This window comes from Cupressus sempervirens, chromosome 9 (genome assembly GCF_028749045.1).
Source record: "Cupressus sempervirens isolate cs-2001-9-10 chromosome 9, ASM2874904v1, whole genome shotgun sequence".
NCBI lineage: Eukaryota > Viridiplantae > Streptophyta > Pinopsida > Cupressales > Cupressaceae > Cupressus > Cupressus sempervirens.
In genome coordinates this window covers 584674434-584691999 of record NC_143126.1, presented here as the reverse complement: position 1 = coordinate 584691999, position 17566 = coordinate 584674434, and the positions used below count along the sequence as shown (strand labels likewise).

General features: G+C 34.8%; 1 protein-coding gene across 1 annotated transcript in view; it reads left to right on the top strand.

Moving 5' to 3' along the window:
* The window catches only part of LOC149540031 (DExH-box ATP-dependent RNA helicase DExH1-like), a 130124-nt gene extending 114799 nt beyond the window's left edge, over window positions 1-15325 (top strand). Inside the window, 8 exon segments of the mRNA XM_089801217.1 lie at window positions 4383-4597; window positions 13056-13215; window positions 13302-13575; window positions 13679-13871; window positions 14140-14329; window positions 14454-14822; window positions 14964-15111; window positions 15114-15325. Coding sequence (XP_089657343.1) covers window positions 4383-4597; window positions 13056-13215; window positions 13302-13575; window positions 13679-13871; window positions 14140-14329; window positions 14454-14822; window positions 14964-15111; window positions 15114-15148 — 1584 coding nt within the window. The 3' untranslated portion in view covers window positions 15149-15325.
* Window positions 15326-17566: the final 2241 nt, after the last annotated feature.

The window sequence follows — 17566 nt, the reverse complement described above, 5'->3', positions numbered from 1 at the left end:
GGAGACCATTACTCACAATACTTCGTGAATATCTCGCATCTCAACATTTTGAAGGCCATTACTCCAAGAGTATTTGGAGAATATCATATATTAGTATTTTGGAGACCAGTACTCAAATGTGATATCAAAATGGTGATTACTATATGTTGATATTTTGGACCCCATTGCCATATTGAGTACATGGTGAATATCAACCTATTAACAAAGATCAAATTATTCTCATAGAGTTTACAATTGAGATGTTTCTAAAAACAAATATACAAATAGTAGAAGAAACTACTATACTAGATTTTTACAATATTAGAAGTGAGCATGAAATAGAAATAGAATAACTTAGGAGATGTTATTTTAATACCCTCTCTCAATGATCATCTTATTGATGACAGCAAGCTGCCCCATGAATTTGACAAACTTCTCTTGAAATAGGGACTTGGTGAGAATACCAACAATTTGTTTAGCAATAAGAACAAACTGTAAATCCAAAGATCCATCTTCAACTAGTTGATGAAGAAAATGACAATGAATGTCAATATGCTTAGTGCGCTCATGGAAGACTGGATTTTTTGGCAGGTTTGAGGGTCCCTTGCTTGTTGTAAAAAGGGTTGAATGACCTACACGAGGCATATGGATGTTAGAAAGCATTCTAGAAAGCCAAACCAGCTTTGACTGCTCTCCTATATTCAATTTGGTTAGCAATAGGAACAAAATGCAAATCCAAAGATCCATCTTCAACCAACTCATGGAGAAAATGACAATGAATGTCAATATGCTTAGTGCACTCATGGAGGACTGAATTTTTTGGCAGGTTTGAGGGTCCCTTGATTGTCGTAAAAAGGGTTGAATGGCCTACGCGAGGCATATGGATGTCAAAAAGCATTCTAGAAAGCCAATCCAGCTTTGACTGTTCTATATTCAATTTCCATTGAGGAAAGAGATACAACCTGCTCTTCTTACTGGGCTGAGGAAGAACATCTGTGCAAACTGAAGACATACTTGGAATTAGACTTTTTGCTGTCAACTAAGCCTCCCCAATTTGAGTCTGTGTAGCCAATAAGTTAGGCATCTTTAGTTCATCCATAGAGGATGCCAAAATTAGGTTGCCCTTGACATAAGTACAGGATGTGGTTCATTGCAGCCCAATGATCTGCAGTGGGAGTGATCGTGAAGCAAGATATGTAACTCACTGCAAAATTGAGATTAGGTCTAGTGGCAATCAGATATATTAAACTGCCCACTATTTGTTTGAATGCGAATTTGTTCATAATAGGAGAACCAAATTTGACTGATAACTTGAGACCGACTCCATAGGTATAGATGCAGGTATACAATCATACATTCTGAATTTGCCCATTAAAACCCCCGCTCACCTAGATATAGAGAAGAAGATGCCATGTGATTGCTGCTAAACATCAATGCCCAGGTAGTAATGAAAAAGTCCAAGGTTGGTCATGTCAAAAGGCTAACACAGGTTATGTTTGATTGCCGAATCAATGTTTTGGAACTGCCAGTGATTAACAAATTATCAACATACCTAACTAGAATGTTGCTATTATTGTCAGTGGTCTTGACATGCAAATTTAAGTCAGAAGGAGTCCTTTGGAAACCTTAATCTCTGATCATCTTATCAATTTTCATGTACCATGCCTGAGGAGCTTGCTTGAGGCTATAGAGTGCTTTCACCAGTTTGAGTACTTGGTGTTCTTTATTGACAGCCATGAATCCAAGAGGTTGCATCATGTACACTTCTTTATGTAACTCTCCATTTAGTAATGCATTCTTGACGTCCATTTGATGGACCTTCCAATCACACTGAGCTGCCATGGAAAGGAATAATCTGTTGGTGCTCATTTTTGTAGTGGGAGGAGCAAGGGTCTCTTCATGGTCAATTCCTTCTCACTTAGAGAAGCCTTTGAGAACAAGACAAATTCTAGGCCCATTTGCAACCAACAGGTTTCTTTCATGAAGGAAGGTTTGATACAATCCAAGTGTTATTTTCCAATAGGCTATGATGCTCGACTTGCATATCTTCTTCCCGCTCAGGTGTTCCTTTTGCCTCTGTATGTTTGAGGTTCATAGACACTGTGAATGTTGACCATGAGAGCAAAATTTATCGAGTCAAAAGTTTTTCTCTTTTTTTTTCAGGTAATTCTACCTTCAACAAGCTCATTATCACGAAGGTGATGCAAGTGTACAAGGACTCACAAATCACATAATCACAACTTCATATCTGGGCAATATTGCACATTTTTGCAAACTTTAAACCGAATCAACAAACTAGGACAAAATTTTCCACTTGAAAAGAGATGATCGTAACTTTCACAAATGAAGTAATGAATAAAAATGCTTTCGTGATATTAAATAAAGATAAACTACAGATGTTTCACCAGATTTATAGCCAAATCCATTCAATAGAACGAAAGTTATTAAACTTTTTTCCGAAACTGCCAACTCTAGGACAGATTCAGACCTGTAGTCACCAAAACGACTATAACTTCTGCAACACTTAATGGAATTCAATCAAACCAAAACCAAAAGAAAGGTAACTCAAATACCTTTCTGAAAATATAAGTCACAGGTCTGTATCTTTTCATATGCATTTGTACCAATAGAAACAACAGTTGGTTTTCTGGATATTTACACAGAAAATTAACATAAAACTTGCAAAACAAAATCTCCTTTCATTTCTATTCTCCTCAAAAAGATTTCCAACCATTCCCCCCGGTAAATCATGGCCACTGCATGATATTTTAATGTCTTTTCAATTCCTCTAACTATTGGATACCTCCTATGACCTTTCATCTTCTCTCTTACATCATCTTTTTCTTGTTGTCACATTTTATGACAATATTTACTTACATATTTGACAACTTTTAAATTTTTGCATAAATGACCTCCAAGACTCCTAAATCTATAAAAACATGATAAGTAAAATATAAACACATTATTCGTATCATACTCTATGACATTTACTTACTTTTATCACACTTGACCATATGAACTTAAATGGACAACATTGACGACATTTTACAAATTGATTCCAAGGCTTAACTTAGCCTTACATTTTGACTCAAATAGACATAAAATATATTGACAAACATTAATTTGACATTTCAGCACAAACATTAATGAGATATGTATTCTTTATGTCCGTTGTTCTAGGTGCTTCTGCACTAGAATGTCACCAATCTTCTTAGTCCACCATTTAGATTGGAGAGTAGATGTGCTAACATCATAAGAAGAAGGTATTGTGCCTACTTCCAATAACAAATTTTTTGATGAGCATGGCTGCTTATTGATTCTGCTTATCAAATTTATCCTGCTCTGTGCTTACTTCCTTGGGACATTTAGTTGTGTCCAACACAAATTTTTGAAGACACTTGTACTTTTAAGTTGTCATCATTCATTTTTTCTAGGTATTGTATTGCCATTCTATTGCCAGAATCCAGTTGAAACAAAAACATGTATTTTTATTGCAGATATAGCTGGGTTAAGATGGAAAATTCTGAAAATAACCTAGAAGACAAAATACAAAGTGATTATGTATGTATTGCAATGCAATAATTAATAGTTTCAACTTTCAATTGTCATGTTTATTTACAGTAAAATACACTGAAACTTAGAAGCTAGAAATAATTACAAAATAGCAGCTTGACAAAGTGAATTAAGTATAACTCCATTTATGGAATGAGAAGATAGTAAAATGTGACCCATCCATGTGGATTCAGAGAATGGAAAGCTTCATGAGTTTGTCTTTGTACAATTGACAGGTCTGTTTCTTGTATTACTAAATAGTAAAAGGTTAAACCCTCATATAGTTCATGTCCTACACCATAGATACCTCACAGTAAGGTAAAGCATGGTTGAAAGCCCTTAAGATTTCATGGTAAGATTGCATAACTGCTAATGGAAAATCCAGATAAAACAGGTTGGCCAAGTTACAATCAGCAGAAGGATCAGCACAGAAAGTTATAATTGAAGTCTAGTGTCAACATAGAGGTCAAGGCAACAGTAATTTTACAAGGACGCTTGATCTATATAGGACCAAATTTTATATATATATTGACATTCATGCATGTTACTCCTTTGCAATTCCTTCAGACTAAAACTTTTCTTCAATCATTGAACTCATTCCATTTCAGATGCATATTTCTTTTGAGCTTTTCCCATGCATGTTTTCATTTTTCCTCAGCAATTAGTTCTGAGAGAGTATTATGATTGTGTAGTTCTTGCACTAACATGCGTAGAGGTCAGGCTATCACTAATTACTGAATATTTTCTCAAAAAGTTCATATAGCACATATTTAATGCAGTTCGATATTGTGGTACATTTATCAACTTGACTAATGTATTTATGAGTTATATTGTCTGCCTGCCACTTATAGGTTGAAGCTTCTATAGAATATATCTGTCACCAGGAAGGAGAGGGGGCCATTCTTGTATTTCTCACAGGGTGGGATGAAATTAGTAAATTGATGGATAAGCTCAAGGGAAACAGACTTCTGGGAGATCCCACAAATTATTTATTGTTGCCATTACATGGTTCCTTGTCCACGGAATATCAGCGAGAGATATTTCAGAAACCACCTAATGGCATGAGGTGAAATTAAATATATTATTTTTAGCTGTTTAAATTTTTTTGATGCTTTGATTAGAAAAATTATTTCACTTGCACATTGAGCATAGCATTGAAAACAGTACAGAATGTGGAGAGATATAGAATGTTTGGTCTTATTATAACGTGCGACTCTAGAAAAAATTGCTGGTTCAGGTTTGAGCAGTTCAGCAATTATTTGTTTTCCAAATATAGATAGCTGCTTTATTTGTACAATAGTCCTGATGATAATTTGCCCTTTTGCGTCCTTGGACAGAACCATTGTCAAGTTGGGAAATCGCTAGTGTTTTGGGTGTCAGAGCCCCAAGCTTTCCCTCCAGTTTAAAATAAAGATATAAAAGAATAAAAACAAAATTAAAGTTGAAAATATAAAAGAATGAAAGTAAAATATAATGTAATTAAATTTTTGTAGATTTAAATAATGGTCAAAAGACACGAAATGAAAAGTTGCAACTCCTTCAAACATGTAATATTAAAAGGAAGAAGAGAACTTCAATTGAAAGTGGGGAGGAATAAAAAGGAAGAGAAAAGGGATGGTGCAAGTCAAGAAATAATTAATGGAAAAATAAAGAGGAATGAGAAGAAAATAAGTGACTCTTACAAAGGGCAGAAATGAAGGGTTATGAACTTATGACCCTTCCAAAGGGTGGTAATTGCGAAGGTTGTGATTGTTGCAAATGGAAGACATGATGAAGAGATGTGACTCCCCCCACATTGGAAGATATAAAGGGGAGACAGCTTTATTTGAGGACATCCAAGGGAGATCAATTTAGGAAGTAAAACATTATTGCCTCAAAGGCAATAGAAAACTCGGTGACTCAATTGTAATGAAGGTTTTGTCCCTTTCACCAATAAAGTATATAAGATAAGATAATAATAATAAGAAGATTTCATTCCAAGCATTGAAAGAAGACCTGTCAATCATCACTCATTCTTCCATCCATCATACATAAATCCCTCAAGAAATCAAGCAAACAATCAATCAACAAGATCGAGCAAGCAATCATCAAATCCACATTAATCATTACTTCTTCTTGGGATCAAGTTAACACACAATTCAGCAATCAAGCATCACTCTATCAAATCAACATTCATTCAATTGTCATCCACCAACATATCAAACTAGTAGTCTTTATATCATCACTTTTCAATCATCCAATCAATATTTACTTAACCATAACTCACTTACCTCAATGCATCAATTAAATAAATTCATTCAATCAATGATCATTCAACAACAATTCGAATGATCAATCAAGGAAGAACAAAACAAATTGGTAAAGAGTAAAGAGATACACAACTAGATTAGTAAATATTGTGGTATGCATGACAAGATGTTTGATATATGTATGCACACGCACACACACACACACACACACACACACATAATGCTTCTTTAATTAAAATAAGTTGTCTATTTTTTAATTCCCACAAACAATTGTTGCGGGATTGGAGGAAAAAGTGTTGAAGGGAGTTGGCAGACATGGGTTCCCCCAAATTAATTAGGTTACACCAAGGGATGGAATCATCAAGTTGGTTTTTTTTTTTGTGGCTTGTGGGTCAAGGGAGGAGTTATCTAGGCTAGACGTTACATGTCCTTGGGCTTAATTGGGCTGAACAATCTTCCTCAATGGCCCGAGTTCCCTTGCATTAAGTAGGTCACCCCAAGGGATGGAATCATCAAGGTGGATGTTCCTGCTGCTTGTGAACCAAGGGGTGAGCTGTCTTGTCTAGATGCTGCAAGCTCTTGGACTTAATTGGATTGGACAATAACTGGGCACCCTTATGGCTTTCCTCTCTAAGCCCTGATCTGATTAATTTAGGGAAATGAAACCCTTGTGCATACTTTCTAAGATCAACAAATTGCATTGTTTTTGGGTTTTTCCATACAAGAACACACACACACACACACACACACACACACACACATACATATATATACATATATGCAGCAGAGATAATTTTAAAATACACCTCTATATCAATAGTTGCTACTGTTTTAATCGTCAAAACTCGACTGTCATGATATATATTAAAGTTTTAGTTCAAATAACATAGCAAACTGACTAAATATGCCACCATATTATGGTTTTAGTTTAAAAATAATAATGTCAAGTGTCAACAATCAGTGATCATTGATCAAATATCATATGGGTCGTAAAAAATATCCTCCTCCTCTATATGTTGTGATAAATCTGAAGAAACTGCAACTAATACTAGCATTCTTGGTCTCGTGATCACTAGGTAGCTCATGTTCATCATCAATTCCAAATGCATTCTTGTTCATTTTGCTAAAGAGCTCACTCCACTGTATTGTATTGATATTTTCTCATGTTCCTTGACTTGACGTTCTTGATTAGCCTAGATTACTTTGTCTTTCATTTATGTGTTATGGATGCAATCAAGTGATCATGGCCTTGATATGCATGTATCCGGTAATTCCTCAGTGTGGAGCTAGATGCCTTTAAGTTGCACGTTGGAGTTGACATAGATTTATATATGTTTTCCTTGCGTGGGCCAAGTTTCCAAATTTATGTTTGTGCTTACTCACTGACATTTGTGTAGATTGGCATCTCCGATTGTTGTTTGATGTCTCTAGGTGAAACTTTTGGTCTCAAAAGGTTTGTTTTTCATGAATCAATGTTTGTGTTGATCAACGTTTACGAAGACTGTTGTCTTCGCATATTGATTGACATTTGCACCCTCACTATACTAATGATTTTTCATCTCAAAAGTTCACTAGTCGTGGACCAATGTCTCTATTGATCAACATCTCCCCTTGATGAATCTACGTCTCTACTTGCTCATCAATGTCCCCACCCAATATTGTTTGGCAAGCAATTTTGCTAACTAGGAACTTGATTTGTGCTTCCAAGATGGATTGTCGAGGGTTCTTGCTTATTTACTGTATACTTCGGATCATGGATAGAAAGGTAAATGGACATGTATTGCTAATCACACTAGGAACTTATTTTTGGGCTTAAAAAGAACATATATTCTATGCATAGGGATTGAATTGTCTCCCTTATTTTTGGCCGTGAGTGCTTGCCGACTTATCTTCTAATGGTCTGTGGGCGTTGTTTGGATTCTTGAAGGGCAACTCAAGAACGTGTGTTTTCCATTTCGAGAGTCTAGTTGTTTTCTTGGAAACCTTTGGAAGTGCTTGTTAAGACTTCCACTTGTCTCGTAATATCACCTTGAGTTATAATTTATCTTATGAGATGTTTATATGATGCACTTGGTTACACAATGTTTATGCTATGTTGAGTTGTATAAAAACAAATTGTTAAGTGCATATTGTATCTTTGGTTCCAAGGGTTCCTAGGCAGGGCATTACACCCACCACACCTATTCAATACTTTTTGTACTTGTATTTTGCATAAAATCTATGTTTTTTAAGTTGAGTTTTTACCAATTATGATGAGTTGGATTTTGTTTGGCTTGCCAAATACTGTTTGAGTCTGAGTCTATGAACTATGGTTGAATACATAGTTCAAAATCTCATTCTTTGCCACTTCAGCAAAGTAACAAAAAGGATCTCGGTAAAAATTGGAAATAGATCGATAACTTCTCGAGGAAATATCGAGAATTTTAAAAATGACATCAAATTTAATTTAAAATACAATTTCTTGCAAGATTCATTAAGGAGGTGCATCTAATTGTCAATAAATGAGTAAACAAACCAAACAAGCTGATCTAGATATATATAAATGCAATGCAATATGTAACAAAATCGCATCCTCATGTGAAATGTCGATGGCTGACAGCCATAGTCAGAGACTTTGAACTCTGCACCAAACTAAAAATAGCAAATTGTCTTTGTAAAAAGATAAACAAATATAAATGTCAAGTAAAATATAAAAATAGTCTACATCTTCCTCTTCCTCTTCCTTTTCCTCTTCTTAATAGCTCTAGTAAAAATTATGGGAGTGGGAGGGGGTCTAGCCTTAGCAGTCCACTACGACTATTTTTGTAGTTGTGACTCAATATCCATCTTGGAATTATCTAGTGTTGGTGCTAGTAATGATTCCTAGTCATCTATATCCACACTCTTAGTGTCCTCACTCTCACTACTCTCTTGAATCTCATCCAATCCAGGCACAAAACCACCCTCTTTCAAATCGTTATTTTCTTGAAAAATATCGTTGAATCCACATCAAATCCACTTGCAATCAATCTACAAGGCTTCCAATGACTATTTCTCTCCACCAAAACCCTTCTCTCCTCCAAAGGCTGCAAATTTTAAAATGGGCCAGTAAATGGTATCTCGCTAGGTTGCCTGTGAGATTTTTTCAACTTCTCAGGAGAAGTATGCGACTTCTTGGCAATATATCACTAGCTCCTTGGCGAGAAGTTTGAAACTTCTCGACCAAGACTTTGGCACAAAAACTATGTATTTTCTCACCGAGTAGAACTTCTCACAAGAAGTTGGTATTGAAGAGCACACGATTATACTAAGACCAGGAGGGGGGAGTGAATTGGTATAATAACAAATTGATTAATTTAAAACTTTTATCCAAACAATTAACTTCAAATGTTGAAATGAACAATTGTGCACATGGACACAGTAACACAACATTTATGTGGAAACCCAATGCAGGAGAAAATCACTGCAATACATGCCTTTTTATAAACTTTGTTCTTTTACAAATTGGTTTGTAGGCTTCAACCTAATAGAGGCTATGACTCACTAGACGCTCCAATTTCCACACTTCGCAGGCTCTGACCTACAGGAAGCTCCAACTCCCTCTACTATCTTCATGAGCACCAACCCACTGCGCACAAACTGTTTTTCCACCTTGGCAATGTTGGTTGTTCTCAACTAATGATGGACAATTCAAATGCACGACTTCCCTTCTATAATTTGATATTTTTAATCTTTGCTCATATACTCTTTTTTCACTTAGTTTTCTTTTTCTTCAAATTAGTCTTCAAATTTATTTGAATATATATTTTTAGTCCTCTCTCCCTTTTATTTCATACTTCTTTTCTTTATAAACACTTCACGCTAATTCCTTTTATTTAATTTATATTTATATTTCATTCTCTTTTCTAACTCTCCACCGCTTACTTCTCTTCTCATACTTCCTACTTTCACACAATCTTCTTCAAATGCTATATCTTCTATTTTCCATCATTTTTGTCGTTTTTGCTAATAATATATTCTCTCATCTATATCTACATATTCCAAGTAAGTGTCTCTTGAAAAGAGACGTTTCATAGTCTCAACCTTTAATTGCACCTCATTGTTTATTTAATCTTTAATTAATTATCCTTTTGATAAATGCGTTGTTTGGCACGTTATAAATTAGATTCATCGTGCCTTCCTGTTCTTTTCAAATAGTAATTTATGTTGCTAGAATATTTATTTGCCATTGCTTAGGTATTCTGTGTGGTTTATCTCTGACTTACATCTTGTATACACAAACCATCTAATAAAAATATTTACATAATTATTTTACCATTTGCAGATATTGAAGGCACCAACATATCCTTCATCCACCATCTCTAATTCGCTCAAGTTAACCTTTACTGCTTGTGAATCTGATTATGTTCTACAGATTACTGTTTTGTATTTAACCGCTGCTCTTCATCAAAATTTGACTTATTTATCAGGCCTCCAAATATTATTTTCCATCCCCATTTCGAACATTATAACTGAACTGCTATCGTGTATGATGACCATGCTTTGTTTTCCATTTGATGTAGATGTTGACTTCGAAATTATTGGCTCTGACCCACATCAGATACCCTAAATGGCATGTTGTGTTTGTATTCCTGTATCACTATCGCTGATGGCGATATCTGCATTTTTTTGGACTTCCTCGTGAGTTCATCAATTTTTATCGATAACAATGTTACCTCCAATGCTTCATTATAAACATACTTAACTCCCTTCTTCCATATAACTTGCACTCCACAAATTGTGTGTGTAAACTCCTCAACAAAATACCTTTAACATGTCGTCTGATGCCAATGTTCAAAATGTCATCTTTGTGATATCAAAACTCTTTTAATATTGGTTTCTTATCTTGACTTACCTTGTGAATATACGAATGATGATTGGATTTTATATTTGAAATTTCAAACATATTATAACATCTTCCTGCTGTTCGACTTCAAGCATATTATAATAACTTCCTGTCCTGTATGCAATTTATATACTCCTTCTGATACATCCCAATCATACTTTTGATGTCATTGAGCATACCCTTTGCTGTGTTGAATGAATATCGTTGCCCTCTGCTGCAGCTCCCTGTGTTATTCCATTTGAATCCATAATTGCAGAACACTCCTTATGGCATTCTTCTGATTCAAACAGTGATTTTGACCATCGAGCACACAAGAATCCATGTTTATTTTTATTAAACTGCCATGTATTTTGCACTGCGGTAAAAGTCGAAACACTACTAGTCTCTATCAGATACATTTCATCAATACTAACTTATCTGTTATTGGGCATATTATGCTAACTTATCATTTTTCTTTCTGACATGGCAGACCAGCAGGACGCACATATTTCTTCACATGATATCTAGGGTAGTCTGTGTTGACCTGTTCCTTTTTCTTTGTGCATATGTCCTTAAACACCAATCTCTAATACCACTGCTATTTTGAATCGATGATCGTTCAACTTTAATAGGTTTGATATCTGGAGGTCTGCAAAATATTGCTTTTGTATCCATAGTATTTCATGTTTATAGAAAGACTCCCATAATATCATCACTCTCAACATCATTGTGATGGCAGACTTAACTCTGTTCAGTTTGGACTTAACTCTTCTCATTACAGTTGACTCTTCTTTGTCTTCTTTTCACACAGCTCTCATTCAAATCATTTGGAGCAACTATTTTATTCGAAAACTCTTGTTCATATCACAATCTCCAACACAATACATATGATTTGTAATCTTACAACCATGTTATCTGAAGTAGGTGTACTCTTAACATCAATGATAATTTCTTTATGTACCTATGACATCAATGACAATAATCTATCAGGTATATCTGCCACTTCTCGGCAATATTTTAAACTATGGTTGAAAGTTGAAACCATCAATCACACTTTGTTCTTGTTATCATCAATTCATTTGCAGTTGAAATGATTAAGGCAGTTTTGTGCTGAAAGTTAAAACCTAAATGTAGGGGTGGAAAAATGTGCGAAGAGTTTGAAGGAATGCAAGTTGTACCAGTGGATGTTTGTAATAGTTATACACAACTATCTCTATGGGGTTGATTTAGAAGACATGCTGAAAGATGTAACTTATTTCAAGATCTGCCAAGACTTGTATTGCATTACTTTCTCTACCTCTACTGTCTGATCTTGTTCTATCATTCTTATGACTAGCAAGTCTTTCACAGTGCCATGCTTTTCAGATGCATATGGTGAACTGCTTTCTTGATTTGCCTAGGAAACATTTATTCTAAGAGATGTTCTATTACTGTTCCTACTAATACTTTGCAGTTTTACTGTTCCTATAATTAATTAGATAGAAAATTGAATATGAGAACTATAGATCAGTTTCTCAAAGTTCCATAGTCATGAAACTTTGCCAGTGCTTGCCAATTGTCACCCATCTGCTGTCCCTTGCCAAAAAACAAACAAACAGAAAGTCTCACCCATCTGCACTCCCTCACCAAAAATAAACAAACAGAATAACTATTAAAATTAAGAATTCTAAAATTAACTCCTTTTATTGGATATTTTGAAAACTATACTGAGTTTATGTGAAATCCAAGTCAAAACTTGGCTTGCTTTCTTTTCAGCGAGTTTGAGTCTCACAACTAATTCCCATCTCTGCAGTTTTTATCTATATTCATTTATTAACTTTCCTTATCTTTGTCTGCATCCAAAGAAGATTTATTGGTTACGTTGTTTAGATAATTGAATTACTTTTTCTTGTCAAAACGTGTAATAGAGCAATTAGGATCTTATTCCAGATATTCATCTTCAATGGATGGAATGCTTTACTTGTTTTACACTCATTTAACAATTATCATTTCCTGTGCTTTTTCATTTGTTTACAAAGTATTTACACACTCAAAGATAGGTTTTAAAGTGCCGAATAGTTAGATATGCTGGTTTACTTTAAAATTAAACAGGTATCAATCTAAAGTACTGCAGACTAATATGTAATCAACAACCATTGATAAATATGTGATTATTTTCCAATTATTAATTTTGTTTTCTATGTTCTGTTTTAGCTCTGCTTTTCTATTCTATACGGTCTTAAAGAATCCATCAATGTAGAAAACATTTACCTTAGTTTTGAGTTATGGGTTGATTTGGAAAATATCTTCAAATGAACATGAGTTACTAAATTTTACTTCCTACTTCATATTAATATCTAGGCTTTGGAAAATTGTTAAGTATAGAAATTTTCTTTCTACAAGACTTTCGCGTATCACAGGAATATTCCACTGATATTGATTTATATTTTCAGGAAGATTGTAATTGCTACTAATATTGCAGAGACGAGTATTACCATAGATGATGTGGTTTTCGTGGTTGATTGTGGAAAAGCGAAAGAAACGAGTTATGATGCTCTGAACAAACTTGCTTGTCTGACTCCATCATGGATCTCAAAGGCATCAGCCCATCAGGTACAAAATTCTTAATATAAGTAATATAGTTGTGATATCAAACTTGATTTACTTCATCCTTGTTGGATGTAACTGCTATGCTGCAGAGGAGAGGACGTGCTGGTCGTGTTCAACCTGGATGGTGTTATCATCTTTATCCAAAGATTATTTATGATGCCATGCCGCAATATCAATCTCCTGAAATTCTACGAACACCCTTGGAAGGACTTTGCTTACAAATCAAAAGTTTGCATTTTGGAAGTATCTCTGAATTTCTTTCTAAATCACTTGAGCCTCCTGAAACTCTTGCTGTTCAAAATGCAATAAATCTTCTGAAGACCATTGGAGCTCTAGATGAGAGGGAAGAGCTGACTGCATTAGGTATATGTGTACAAGATCATAATGTGATCAATAGTTCTTGATGCCTTCCATTAATGTTTGAAATTGTGTAATTAATATTCAGTGTTTTGTTTATTGATCCCAGGGTGTCATCTGTCAAAATTACCTTTGGATCCAAAGGTTGGAAAATTGCTTCTTATGGGGGCTGTTTTTCAGTGTCTAGAACCAGCATTGACAATAGCTGCTGCCTTGTCTTATCGAGATCCATTTGTCCTTCCAATTGATAAGAAAGAGGAAGCAGATAAAGTAAAGAGATCCTTTGCAGGAGATTCATATAGGTGCAAACACACTTTATTCTTTTTGGTCCTAGATTGTATCTATCTACAGGATTGCTGGTGCAAGAACATTGGTCTCTGTATTTGTGTGTATTAGATCTTTTTGTAAATGAGCAACTGTCCTTAAAACTTCCCTGTCAAGTTACATATCTTAATTTTAGTCTTAGGAGCATATATATATGGATGTGTGGACTCTCACAACATATCATGAAAATGTACTGTGTGAATCTGGTAAACAAAATCTCACTGTTATATTATTCCATAATTGCAGTGATCACATTTGTTTGTTGAGGGCTTTTGAGGCTTGGAAGCATGCAAAAAGGTATGATGGTCAAGGATGGACATTTTGTTGGCAGAACTTCTTGTCTTTGCATACACTACAAAGGATGGAAGACATGCGAAACCAATTTTGTGATTTGCTCACTGAGATAGGATTCATTGAGAAGTCAGTTGGTTTTCAGGTAAGTTATGAGCTATTATTAATGCCTTGCTGTGTCTACAATTGGATATTAAACTGATATTATCTGCATGGGTCTACAGCAGAGACAAGCTCTTGTTTTATTTTCTTAATGTTTTTCTTCTCAGGCATACAACCAGTACAGTGCAGATGTAAATATGATCTCTGCTGTTCTATGTGCTGGTCTTTTCCCCAATGTAGTCCAGTGCAAGAAAAGGGGGAAAAGAGTAGCATTTTTCACTAAAGAGGATGGAAAAGTTGAACCCCATCCAGCATCAGTTAACGCTTTTGTAAGTTCATTCCCTCTGCCATATCTAGTGTACAGAGAGAAGCTAAAGACCACTAATATATTTATCAGAGATTCAACAAACATATCGGATTACGCTCTACTAATGTTTGGGGGCAGTCTTGCACTAAGCCGAAGTGGGCAAGGGATTGAGATGCTTGAAGGTTACTTGAATTTTTCTGCATCAAAAAGAACGATGCAGTTAATTCAGGTAAATTCTTTGTGTTTATTCACCATATGTTAGTTTATGCTCATTAATGTATTATTCCTTAAATGTTTTTTTTGCAGTGTGCTATTCAACCTTTCTGTTTTGAATGTTTCATATTTACTTATATCTTATTTGCACTGTTAGAATTTAAGAGCAGAGCTTGACAAGCTTTTACAGAGAAAGATTGACAATCCCAGTTTAGACATGACTGTGGTTGGGAAAGAAGTTGTAGCTGCTGTTAGAGAACTATTGAATAGTGAAAACCAACAACAGTATGCAGATAAGTATCAGATGCAAGCGAATTGAGAGTTAATGGTTATCCATTTTAGAATTTCATTTTGCCAAATCATAGCATTCATATATATATGCTAATAGATGCATTCCATTTAGTACCATGGAGATGTAAGGAAAGGAATTGTATCTGCTGCTGTAAATGATTGCACCTGGAAAATGGATTGCAATCTGCAATAACTATAAGATGCAATTAAGTGCAGAGCTAAGCCAAACGCTTCATAGTTGCAGAGTGAAAGATTTTACCATTTAATTCTGGAAGCTAATAGAGATCAATTATTTGTTATCAATCTATCAATTTAATGTAATTTTATCACTTGGACAATTCTTTGCTTAAGACACAATGCCGGAGTTTGTACAGTGGAAATTGAATTGTGCTCTTCTTTTGAACCAAAAACCTACATATCACTGAGCCGATTTATTAATAATCAATGTGGCATGCATTTAGTGTCATCGAAGCTCAATTTGTAGTAGTTAGATGTTCAATTACTTTGCTAGAGCTTCAGTTGTGCACCCTACTAACCCAACTATCAGATTAGTTGTAAAAAATGAACTATCGAAGGTAATAATACCTCAATACTCACTAATTCTTATGAAATAGGTGCATGTGACTTGATTTGCCCCATACATGTTCCCCATTGACCCACCAAGTGAATCATTGAAATAATCCGGCCTTGTGCACCATGCAGTAAATTTGAGGAAAAGTGGGCTGATATGACCTGACTGGCCTTAGTTATTCAATCCATTGAACGAATAAGTCATTTGGTCCAATATTATACAAAAATAGGGCTAATTAAGCTCCTGCTTTGGCAAATTTGGGATTGGAGAGCATTATTAGCCTAGTATTCACCCCATAAATCAGCTGTTCATTTTGCTTAGGTAGATGTACAACTAGAAGAGATTAATACTAATTATTATTTTTCAATCTCTTGATGTAAGACAAATTTCCTCCTCAGCATCACTAGCTATTACCAACCCCAAATTTACAACTCATTGAACAAAACATTTAATTGGTTAAACAAGATGTGCAAATAGTTCTTTCTATGCCCCAATGTAAAGTGTGATTGAATGCACATGGTTTGGTTATCTGTATCTGTGCACCCCATAGAACCAACTACTTAAATGGTTCAAGATCGTGCACCACTGAGCCTATGAAAAAGAACATTTATACTGAATTTTATTATAAAATTTGTGTGATTACATTAAGACCTTTACTTATGGGAAGCACAAGGAAAATGGTTGCTGGAATACAGTTGCAACTACAATGCTACATTATGGTTGCTGGAATGCTCTTAGACTATAATGACCCCTCAAATTCAAACTAAGACAATATATTTCAAATCAATTAATTACAAGGTTTGCTTCAGTAAATTCAGAAACATTAAATTATAAAAAGATGGGTTTGTTAAAGGGACGCTGTAAGAACCCACAGCAGAACAAGAAACAAACTTATAAGTGCCATTGGCCAAAGGTTAAAAAGTAATAAAGTTTAGAAATCCTAGTCAACAATAATGAGAAAAGGTGCAGGCCTGTGGTAGCAGTCCTAATTATAGTATTGCCCAGAATTATTGTTCATCAAAGGAGGAAAGATTTTTTTTTCCTTGTTTTCCCAAACTCTTCCCCAAGTTGTGGGTAGAATTTCTAGCCACCATTGATGTGGGTTGCTAGTTGCTCTACTAGTGTTTTATAAGTGGTATGCATTGGCCTTTCCTATTACTGGTTTATTCTGAACCAATTCTGAGATGGTTGTCTGGATTGCCTTTGTAACACCATGTTTTGTTGCTTTAATTAAAAAATCGAAGCCCACATATCCACTGAATCAGACTCGGTTGATCTTCTTAATTGACTCTTGAGTCACTTGACCAAAATGGCTCAAAGCTTCACAAATACATATGTTCAATGATTCATTAATCCCAAAAATTAATAGAGGTTAATGAATCGTCCTAGAACATGTATATCTCTTTGATTCATTAACCAAAAATGTTAAAGAGATTAACGAATCATTTTGAAAAATGTATTTTAAAGTAATTCATTAACCTCACTTAAAATCTAACCCAAATGAAGTTAATGAAATTAACCAAAATGCATGACTTTATTCAAGTTAAGCACTCTTTCAAGAAAGACAAATTCTGAAAATATTCGTCAAACTATGAAATTAATAACTATCTTTATCTTAAAAAGGGTATTCAAGGACATACACTGACAATTTATGAAATAGAAAAGTAAATGCACCGCTGGAATAATTGTGAGCAAAACCATGTTGAACAAGGAAATCTCTCACAAACATTCATAAAAAGATGAGTGAGCGTTTACACTTTTGACGAAATGTCACAGAGACCTGTCGTCTCATGAGCAAAGACACTGTGCAAGATTGAAATTTCAAAAGGATTTTTAAAACTATTGAAATTTCAAAAGGATTTTAAAAACTTTCAAGCAAATGCAGTTGGTAGTGAGCA